Source organism: Styela clava, chromosome 13 (assembly GCF_964204865.1).
Source record: "Styela clava chromosome 13, kaStyClav1.hap1.2, whole genome shotgun sequence".
Lineage (NCBI taxonomy): Eukaryota > Metazoa > Chordata > Ascidiacea > Stolidobranchia > Styelidae > Styela > Styela clava.
This window is the reverse complement of record NC_135262.1, coordinates 13,082,506-13,094,391: the sequence shown is the minus strand read 5'-3', so window position 1 is coordinate 13,094,391 and position 11,886 is coordinate 13,082,506. Positions and strand designations below refer to the sequence as shown.

At 36.5% G+C, this 11,886-nt stretch overlaps 1 protein-coding gene across 2 annotated transcripts; it reads left to right on the top strand.

Moving 5' to 3' along the window:
- Window positions 1-4,878: 4,878 nt before the first annotated feature.
- Window positions 4,879-10,577, top strand: LOC120333808 (uncharacterized). 2 transcript variants are annotated; one of them, XM_078119247.1, is made up of 4 exons: window positions 4,879-5,121; window positions 6,103-6,157; window positions 6,800-6,889; window positions 10,312-10,577. In XM_078119247.1, the coding sequence occupies exons 1-4, from the start codon at window positions 4,914-4,916 to the stop codon at window positions 10,328-10,330; spliced, it is 372 nt and encodes a 123-aa protein (XP_077975373.1). In that variant the 5' UTR covers window positions 4,879-4,913; the 3' UTR covers window positions 10,331-10,577. The 2 variants fall into 2 exon arrangements, with proteins under 2 accessions (XP_077975373.1, XP_077975372.1); XM_078119246.1 differs by lacking the exon at window positions 6,103-6,157.
- The last annotated feature ends 1,309 nt before the right edge of the window (window positions 10,578-11,886 follow it).

Genomic DNA, 11,886 nt, shown 5'->3' with positions numbered 1-11,886 from the left:
CGGGCAGTGACATCCCTGGTTCTGATTTCTAATAAAAAAGATTGGAAAATTTAGTTACGGAACCACTGTTTTAGTTGCGAGTTAATTTTATACTGCATAGAAAATGAACCAACTGTTATATTTAAAGATAGATAAATATTTGAGGGTTTATTGAAGAGGCATCAAACCATAAGATAGTGGATGTATTCCCCATTCCAGCTGCATTGCTTGAAGCTTAAGAGGCAAATAGTTTGGGAAATTTTTGAAGGTGACCTAAGGTAACCCACGTGGTTACAATGGTGAAGTATGAACTTATTATACCCAAAGTCAACTTGATTGAAGTCAGTTATGCAGTACCAACAGATTAAATAAATTTTGGAAATGTGTTTCAGAGAAAGGCACTGTATTCTTAAACGACTGACTATATGTTGAACAGTAAGTGATCTATGGGTCGATTAGCATAATTCCGTGGATCGCAAACTCGGTGGTCACGATTTTCGTAAAATTGAAATTATAGATATCGGCAACCCCACAACAAAGAAAGTACAGTAATTTCAAAAAATCAGCACATTCTGTTCAATTACAGTATCTTAATGCGAATGTGCCTGTACGTCGCCTGTAAGTTTTTGAAACCTTGGCCATACACAGCAGACACAGGAACAGCAGCATCAGTGCGATACAGTAAAATAAGCCAGCTCTCGATTCATATAATAAATATATCCTCATGACAACGTGTCTTTCCAGATCTCATTCTAACATGAGAATCAAAAACTTGGATTGTTCAATCCACGGCTGTCAAACTCGCGACTCTCAGTGACCTCCAATGCGGCACATGAGTATTCATAACGAATTGCAGTTTTTTTTGCAAGATTTATACTAAAAGGCACATTTTCCTGTACGGTAATTCAAACGTATTTTGCTTGCTTATACCTTTTGATAAAAAAAATGGTGGAAATATTGAGTTAAATTTGCTAGAATTTCCAAGAAGTATTAAAAAAAGTTTCCACCTTTGGTTTCGACTCAAATTATGAACAATCCCCAAGCTAGAAAAAGAAAATTTCACTTACTTGCATTCAAATCCAAGCTACTTGTGTGTGCCGGAAGTTAGGCCGCCCCGAACACTATTCAAGCGACCTCACCAGCGGTCGCGGCCCCCAGTTTGGTCACCACTGACTTAATTGACCCAAGATGAAAACAAGTTCCCGAGTCAGACGGGAAATTTATGCTTTATTCGTGTATATGAATGGGTTACAATTTAAGGTACGATTTTTATCGTTTTATTTCCAAATGCGGGCACTTAGGAAACAATGTGATTGATATTTCGCGACACACTCGACATTTGTTTGGCATACAACTGTCGTTCGTTTAATACTTATCGATCTTAAGATCGGTAAGTATGTTGATAGGTATTTGTCTGTCTGTCTGTTTGTATGTTTGTCTGTTTGTCTGTTAGATGAACGCGATATCTCACGAACGCGTGGTTGAATCTGCTCCAAATTTTGCATGTGCATGCATCTTACCTCGGACCAGAAGCCTATAGATTTTGGGTTAATTATGTCGTATAATTAGCGAGTTATTAACTGATTACTAACTGATCTAAGATCGATAAGTCTTCGGTCTCCGACCGATATTCTCGTTTTCTATATTCATGTTGTTTCTAGACTGTCAAAATTCCATTTTGTTCTCGCTATATTTCGTTCAGATTCATCACGTTTATGTAGGGCAACGGGATGCAAATATTTTTACTGGGCTTAGGACATTCGTGACGGCGAGAGTTTCATTACATTTGTTTCTTTCCTTCGAACAGCTAGCTGATTTATGAAACAATGAAGAGCGAGCAACGCGGCATGGTGATCGCCGGTTGGCTACGGATTAAAGGAAGTTTGAAATAGGACGCGCGAAATATTCACTAAACGACGTCTGGCGAAGACAGGCGATCTACGCGCAACCCTAAAACATATTAAACGCCTGTGGTCACAATAGAATATCCATCAGTTTTTTTATTTTCATTATATGGATTTATGGTCCACGGTCAGGGTTTTGTTTTTTATCAATTCTAAAAAAACATCATGTTTATAATTTCAAAAATGTAAGTAAAATTTTTTATTTTGACTTTTACATTTACCGCCACGTTTGTATCTCCACCAAAGTCATAATATTTTACCCGGAATGTTTAGCCGAGATATCAGAGAGACGTTTTGAGTAAGAAAAATCATGTAAATTAGCTCACGATCCTACTACAAAAGCAATTAGATCTAGTGCAGGCAGCCCTTTGGCAAAACGAGTGGGTTGCGATAATGAAGAATATGCTTATATCGGCGGTAATCTACTTATATAAACGATGATACAACCTAGCCTATGTTAATTGTAAGATTCCTCTGATGCAAAGACGCCACAACTAATCTGTTATGACGCCATAATATGGATTTCGAGTACATGTATTGACATTTTTCTTATAAAATGAAGGCATTATTACGGTTAATACTGCTCGGTTAATTTATGCTTAGAATACTTTGTTTTTAAAGTTGAAGTGTTGAATCTTTCAAGGTTATACAAACTCATTTATTTGATCGCATTTCAATTTTCGTAAGGTGGTTTTATCGCAGCAGGGTCTTTCACGTAATAGGTTATCGGTTGCGTCTTACTGGGCCAACCACTGAACTACAGCTTGAGAGGGTGTGCATGAGCCTCTGTCGATATTTGTGGCGTTTTGAAATTTATTTATTTTGATTTATTGCAAATGAGAAGCGCTTGGCAAGTTTTTACATCCTTTTTTCTTCAACCTATTTAATACAAAAAAATCAAATAGTACAGCCATTTTGAACAAAACAGGCAAAACTTGATTTAAAACAATTGTTTTAATTAACACAATTCTTTTTGAACAAATCTGTGGCGCGGCGGTGTGGCTCAACGGGCTAAGCGTTAGAAATACGATCGCCACCGCACCTCTAATTACTCTGCGTGGGTTCGCAGGTTCGAATCCCATGCAGGGATTTGTGCGAGAGGATTGCTGCGCTCTTAGCCGTCGTTGGGTGGTTCACGTAACCGCTGGTCGGTTACGGCTTCCTCCACCACCAAGTCCATGCTTCCGAAAACAAACAATATAACTAATCCCATACCCAACTCGGAATGGTAACCGGACGAGAGGCCGTGGTTAAATATGTAAATCCTATCCTATCCACGGTGTTCTATATTTTGTCTTGCGAAATCAGAGAAGCCTAAATAGAAAGCCGTTACGCATCGCTGGTTTGCATGTCTTTTCAATGGATGTTTCTCCGAGCACCGACTTCCTCGTTTACTTCGTGACATTGGCTAATCAGCAAAATGCAAAAAGTGACGTAACAATGCCCCTTTTCGCATCCGCTCGGACACTTTTCTCACGCAGACAGATTTTCAGGCGTAAACATTACCTCGTTTTCGCGTTTTTGAATTCTTCGGATGGGGGATGGGGGCTATGGACCATAAAAGGTCAAGAACCACCGACTAGTGATTAAAAAGCGATTTTCATTCGATTCCCAAGGTTCAATAAACTTGTAGTGAGACGGTTCTATTTTTCTCAGACTCGTGGGCGTCTAAATTTGAGATTTTGTTCATTCAGTATTCTATTTGTGTTATTTTCATTTTCATGGTAATTATATACCGCGGAAACGAAGGGAGACGCAATTTATTGCTTGCTATCGCATTCACATTGTGGAAAGTACCATGATCGAAAATGTGTTTACATTTGCAAATCCGGAGATTAAATAACCAATTCGATTAAAATCTGTCTAAGCTTACAGATAAATCAGTTTCGCACTGGAAAAATGTTACGGCAAATGTATTTAAACTTACATATTCATGGTCACTTCCATGAAATAAACCAATGGGAATAAATTTTTTGTGGTGCGTAGTACTGATCCCGCTTGTAGAAATCGTATGATTGAAAATTTTGTGACAAAACTTACGCCTATCTCGGATATGGTTTGCTTTGAAGGGTACTGTTCCTCGATTAGGTGGATGGACACTTGGTGATGCCTAACAGAACGCAAGAGATCCACATTACTGATTACTTCGTGCGAGAGATGTAGGTTGGAGCTCAAGTGGATATGCTGGTTCATTTAGTTGTGTTTCCCTCACTCAATGTGGACGGTAGTTTAAATAATGTTTACGATATCCCACATATAAGCTGTATTTAATGTACTTTCTCCGTAAGGGACTTCGTATATTCATTTTGTGTGAACACTTGAATGTGGTAGCCCTCTGTAGAGTTTCCGCTCTTGTCCTAATCTGACCGATAGCGAATATAGTTAGCTTACTCTGTTATCACCATGGGAATTGTTTACTGTGGTTGGGTCACGTAAGCGATTTATTGCCACCAAAACTCTTTTTTTCAATCGGCCAGGCTAGTGCTGTTATACTTTATACAAGTGTTTACTTTGCATTGGCGTCAAGTCTCGAAAATATAATTTTAAATCTATAATATTTTTTCTTTTGTTATCGAGCAATTAGAAAAAGGGTTACGTGTATTTAGTATGTGGAAATTCGTTCAAACCGTTTGTCGTTTTCCGCTTTGCATTTAATAGCTGTGGAATCGAGGTTTATTCAGGGCAAAATTTAGGGTTCTAGGAAAATTCATCGCAGAAAATTTCGCCGTAGAAAATCTCGCCCAGGAAATTTCGCCGCATAAGAAAAATCACCGCGTGAAAAGTAAGGTTTTTGAGGTACCTTTTTATTTGAAAAAGATTCGCCATTTAACAGCATACCCTGACTCTATAAACCGAACTGTTTTTATCACAAATACTTGTTTTTACAGTAAAATGCTCTTGCGGCGATTTTTCATGCGGCGACGGCGATATTTTCTGCGACGAATTTTCCGGACACGAAAATACAAAATATATCAACTAATTCTGTTTAGAAAACATTAAATTATAAATAAATGTTTCTAAAAAAAGAAAATGACTGGGGTGACAGTGCTATTTTTGACTTTTGTAACTCTAATCAACGTTGTTCACTGTCAACTGGAACTGTCTGGTTTTCGAAACATAACATTATGGGCACACAAGGAATCGCGGAACTATGTGCAAAATCGAACTACACTACCTCGTGCACATCTAAATATGACATCATGGTTCAAAGACGCTAGATCAACCATAATTGGAAATGGTAAGAAACAACTAGTTTTAAGTCACTTCTATATTTTAGTTTTGGCAATCATTTTAAAGACTATGTTTTGAATTACATTAGAAAATATTTTTTGCATTCATAATGAGAATGAAGCGAATGAAACATTTGTTATATTTGTTTATCAGCAGTCGTGATCCTCAGTGACGACATAACAATCATAATAAGTTTTGACAAAAACCCTGAAGTCGGTTAATATGAGAGACTGAAAACTGACTCTTCTCATGAATTTAGCAGATTGTATCGAAAGAGATCCGCGATTTACGCCAACAATTTTGCTTATTAGTAATATTGTATATGTGAATACGACTTAGTGCATGTTTTGTAATATCAATACATCGTGCTATATATATATACGACTTGATAATATAGGTATGGTTTAGTCTGATTCAAGCTATTGGAACCAGATTACAGTTGCGAATATGAAATATTTTTAGTTGATAAGTAAATATTACTTCACAGTTTGTCGACTCGACGACTCTGTAACTTCCTCTATTGGTCATGATTATTGATATATAAATATTCTTGTCTTGATTTTATCCTCTGTGATAAAATTATTAATTTCTCTGCAATTTTTTATTGCTGAAGTAGAATAAAAGCATTCTGATTAAGATTTGCAAAAGCTAATAGACTCTTTGCGTGTAAAACTGTTGTAGATATGTACCTAGAAATAAAATGTCATGAATTTTGAATGCCATCCAAGATAATACAACTTTGATGGCTGCAACTGAGAATTTAACGTGAATAATTTAGGTAAATCACGTGATGGGATATTTGAATGTCGCGCATGGATACCCCAAACATTTTGTTTATATCACTTTTTGATTCCAACAGCAATGTTTCCGCAATTAAGAAGTCAAAAATTGTATATTTGAATAATGAAGCTATAAAAGAGCATTTGCTTTTGAAAATGTAACAAACGGCAACATTATAAAATAATGACGGCTTCAAAATATTTTCCAGGTAGTCCCCGCGTACGAGGTAAATTTTGTCAACGTTGTCCCTGTGCATGCAAAACGTGAGTAAACATTTTTCAAATCTTGAATATCATTTAATGATCTTTTAGCAAAAAATACAAACGCCGTATCATATTATTTTGCCGAAAAATTACGTAAAATGCTTCTTTTATTCGTCATATTTAAAATAAATAGACACAATTGCTGCATTAGCAAAGTATATTTCAGTTTCCATTGCTGGTTTTTACCTATTTAACTTTAATTGCAAACTTATTTTCCATGTTAATGTGGCAAATATTATTTATCAGAAATGTTATTTTGGTCTGGGATGTTCTTTAGCCTGTTTATTGAGCTTCAGGCACTAAAATCTTTAAACTAAATTTGAAGGGTTCAAGTGGTAACTACAAATATTATATGGGAGTAAATTAGAATAACATCGCAAGGTTTCACCTTTATTAGCTCGCGCTGTCAACCGCACGTTTAACGGGCGAGATTGAGTCGTGGTGAGCGACTATGTGGCCTCGTAGGGTAAATATTTCGGATTCAGGGTTTGAAGATATACCGAGCATGGGAGATTACTATATTTCAACTCAGTAGCTGTTGGTAAAAAGCATTGATCATGTCGACTGTGTGAAATTAACACAAGCCTTAATCACGTTAGAACATAGCTTTTTCAGACTTTTTTTTATTTCCATTCACAACAGCCTACCGAGAAAGAATGAATCATTTTCTCGGCATGCGCTTCGTAGATATGTGGCTGGAAGCGCTAGCGAAAACTCACCAAAAAGAACAAGGTAATGATTACAACACTTTAGGCTTGCACGTAATTGACAAAAATCAATTCCGTAATTACGGCAAAATCAATTACGTAATGACCCCGTAATTGCGATATTTTTCCACGCATTTAAACCTATCATAACAACCAATTGAATCCACTTCTTTTCCGAATGGGACATTGAAGTTGGGTTTTCATATTCTTGGCAGTACTACACGCCATCGGCAGATGTTAAAGACAAATATCAAGGAGTGAATTCAAATTAATTTTATTCTGATTTTTATCTTTTGTGTTAGCTTTGGTTTTCCTTTATCACCTTCGCAAATTAACCGTCCCATTTTTATGCGATCAATTTTATTTTATCATTACCGACACTGGTATACGGTTATTTATGGAAACGATAGTTTTTTAAAACCACCTTAGTACTGAATAAAAATTAAGGGTTTCTAATTTATTAACCAACGACGAGCGTATTCACTCATTTGATTATACTTGCGATTTCCTCGCGACGAAGACTTGTTTTTGCAGCGTCTTCTGCATTATCCGACATTACTGCCTTGTTAGCATTTTATAATAATAATTATTGATGTCGACTTATTGACGATATTCCGATTACCATGCTTCATTTTACATTTAATCATTTCGCGGACTGAATGTTTAAAACATTATTTGCGATAAATTTAGATTCAATATTATTTATTTGAGTATAATTTAAATATCGAACTTATATGATATGCCTTCTCCGAAAATACAAAAGTTATATCGCAAAACAATGCATTTTGTGACATTTATTTTACACTCACGACATTTATTTGCTAACTCAAGTCGGCGATCCTATCGGCCAAGATTGACACAAGTTTGGTCGAGTGCCGGTGGTATTCAAGTAGACGATAAATCAAAATAAGTTGCCGCATTTGGTAAGACAGTTAATCATATATGGCCGAAATATTGAGAGGAATTGTGAAAAACATCATGCGCAAGGCCAAGTCCGGACTGATATATAACGATAAAACCGTTAACAGAACATCAAGATTTTGTAATAGAAAATGGATCTCGCACAGAATAAACACACTGGCTCATATTTGATTATATATGATAGCAGTTAAATTTTTTTGCGGTCCGCGAGGAATCCGTCGTTTTGCTGTTTCTCTGCCGTCTCAATCGCTTTACCGATGCCGAGAAGACGAAGTTGCGTTGGTTCATTACGCAATCTCTCTTTTGTCGTCATATTGCTATTTGATAAGCGCGACATTAATTATCACGGCGAGGTATTGGCGCGAGTGATCAATCGCTCTTTTGGCTTATTTGGTTCCAATTCGTCGCGAAAGCTCTTCGTTAAATTTCACAAAATCGTCGTGTTGAAAGGTTATGGATATTTTCCTGTTTATACCCCAAGTCTGAAATAAAACAGCCAAAAACAGTATGATATTCCATGTTCATATATCAAGTGTTGATATTAACATTAAAGAATGGTTAAGCATTGCTAATCCACACTTGGTGGGGAATTCCCACTATTTAAACGCGTGACTATAAAATAAAATGAAACAGAAACGGAACATATATACCATAAGTAACGGAAAACTGGAACAAGTAAATAATAAATAAAAGTAAAATGGATAGAAATGTTTGATAGACCATGTTTGAAAGATTGATCTCTTGCGTTCATTAGTCATTTCACCCGAAGAAGTTGAAACCGGGCGTGTTAGCGTCCATCGGTCGTAACACAATTCTTCCCCCTATCTACGGTTATTATGTACATTGGCCATGGCCATGCTAGATAAGATGCGAGAGAAGTTGAAACCAGGTGTGTTGGCGTCAATCGGTCTTAACGCAATTCTATCCCTTATCTACGGTTAAGTTACGGGAGAAGTTAAAACCAGATGTGTTGGCGTCAAACGGTCTCAACGCAATTCTATCCCTTATCTACGGTTAAGTTACGGGAGAAGTTAAAACCAGGTGTGTTGGCGTCAATCGGTCTCAACGCAATTCTATCCCTTATCTACGGTTAAGTTACGGGAGAAGTTAAAACCAGGTGTGTTGGCGTCAAACGGCCCTACTCAGTTCTTCCCCCTTAACTACGTTAATAATTTACATTGACCATGCCAGAGAAGTTGATAATAGGTTAGTGAATGGCAACGCGTCATGCCCTCCTTCACCTACGTAACAAGAGAGAGAAAAACGGCTGCGAATACCGGAACTCTAACTTCTACTTGTTGAGCTTTCATTTTTCGCAATCGACGAAATTGACTGCTTTGAAGAAAGCTCGTTTCAATGCAATAATTACGACTTTACGGAATTCGTAACTTCCCTTCCGTAACTCAAAATAATTACGTAATTCCGTAAATCCGTAAATTACGTGCAAGCCTACAACACTTATTGTATAGCATGAAAATGATTTTTTGTTGAGGATCGCCAAATTGAACAATGGACCGGGTTGTCGTGGGACATGCTCCCCTGGGCACAATTCGACAGTGGGCCAACTTTTGTATCTTCTAAATTCAAAAATATCTTCAGAGTGATTCAGATTCGAAAAAGTAATTAATTCGCCTTTGGCCGGAATTATAACTTGAACACTTGACAAACGTTATTCAAAGTATTTTGGTGGTAAAATGTGTGTCGCTCGGGAAATTCTGAGTTGCTGAAAAAAAACTACATTTACCCCTCCTACATTAGCTCTACAATGTCAAATAAATGTGTAGATTATGGGTATCAAAGGTGCAAAAGGAACAAAGTGTCCTAACCTTCCACTACTCAATAGAAAAAACATCTGATGCAGGGATCAAACATTCCTGATGATTTGGAAGTATCAAATACTTGAAAATATACCAAAATTGTTGTCATTTATCAAATGTAGCCTACTACTGACTAATCGCCTTTTGATTTGGGTACCTCCAACATTTAATATAATTAACATATATTTGAGTTCTGAAAAATCTCATCGTGCTTATCTAAAAATGGACTGTAAACAAAACTCCTCATTATATATCTGAAACATTGCCAGATGTTAGAAATATGTCAGCTACGTGTAGGACGCAAGGTTACACAACAAAACTGTAGATAAGTAGAACCGATAGTTTATATACAAAAGCAGAAACGAACACGAATATATATAAATGAATTTTCCCACGAAAAACAATTTAAAAATTTCTGTAGTGAAATATTTGATTCTGATGATCAAAATGAGTTGCAAAATGTTCCATTATTACTGAAAATTGAATCAACAGAAAATAATTTGAATTGAAAAATTAAATTTGAAGCACAAGAATGGAGAAATGAACAATCTGGCCGGTTGACGATGACCAATACTATACCAGATAAAGTCTGTAACAAGCATTTGACTAATTTTGGTTATTTGTCAATATTTTTAAACAATTCTGTTACATAATATTTCAATAATTCACATATTATGATATCACTTATTCATCCCTTTTATTTTTTCAGATTTAATCGCAGCCGTTAATCCAATCAGACTCCACCTACCATATGACAAAATCTGTCAGAATAATATAAGCTTGCAGTTCAACGATTATTACCATGAACACCACAGAGAAACATACAAAAGCCAGCGACGTCTCCAGATAATTTTATAAATATTATTGCTACAACTCGCACATTTATGTAGCATAAAAAATTATGTATTTGTCAGTGACGGGACAATAAAATTTATTGTTGAAAAGTCTCTAGTAATTTTTATTACGTTCGATCAATAAAACAGTATAAGATTCAATATTTCGAATGACACCGATGATCGTAGGAAATGTGCGTCCTAATATTGCACTAATTGAAACCAAAGAAAGTATAACGTGAGTTCAAATTTATAGTTCCAAACGGGATAGGACGTTGGATTCGATTTCACACTGGGAGCCACTGAGTAACATTTTAAGTCAAGTAGGCTATAGTATATTTTTTCCCAACCATTAGAAAATCGATTCCACATAAAATATGAAGAAAAAAGACCCACGTGGTTACAATGATGAAGTATGAACTTATTATACCCAAAGTCAACTTGATTGAAGTCAGTTATGCCATACCTACAGATTAAATAAATTTTGGGAAAGTGTTTCAGGGAAATGTACTGCGACTGAATATTTATTGAACAGTGAGTGACCTATTTGCTTAATTCGGTGAATCGCAAACTTCTCGGTGTTCTCGATTTTCGTAAAATTGAAAATATAGATATCGGCAACCCAACAACAAAGAGAGCACAGCAATTCAAAACAATTAGCACATTCTGTTTAATTACAGTATCTTAATGCGATTGCGGACATGTGCCTGTACGTCGCCTGTAAGTTTTTGAAAAGTAAAATAAGCCAACTCTCGATTCATATATTAATTATATCTTCATGACAACGTGTCTTTCCAGATCTTATTCTAACATGAGAATCGAAAATTAGGATGGTTCAATCCAAGGCTGTCAAACTCGCGACCCTCAGTGACCTCCAATGCGGCCCATGAGTATTCATAACGAATTGCAGTTTTTTGTAAGATTTTCACCAAAAGGCACATTTTCCTGTACGGTAATTCAAACGTATTTTGCTTGCTTATACCTTTTGATAAATAAAAATGTTGAAAAAATTGAGTAAATTTTGCTAGAATTTCCAAAAAGTAGTAAAAAAATTTTCCACCATTGGTTTCGACTCTAATTATGGACAATCCTCAAGCTAGCAAAAGACAACTTCAAGAAGATGTGACGACCCTTGCTTTATTTGGTAAATGATGTCAAGTGATATTGTTACCTTATTTGGTGTTTTGGCTTTGAAAACACTGGGGGCGTTGTGACACTGTCGATCTGTTTTTCTGGGTGTGCCTGTTAGCGTGTGCTGTGGTTGGTAGGGTGAGGTTGTCTGAGTGGTGTTGGTTTTTGGTTGAATTGTGGTCATGAGTGTCTGTGAGAGTGCCTCTGGTCTCCGGTGGGTTATCGGGGATGTTTGTTTGTGGTTTTGTGACTGCGGGATGGGGATTTGTTGGATGTTTATAGGCTAGACCAGTGCTCTTCAACCGGGTATACGGTATACC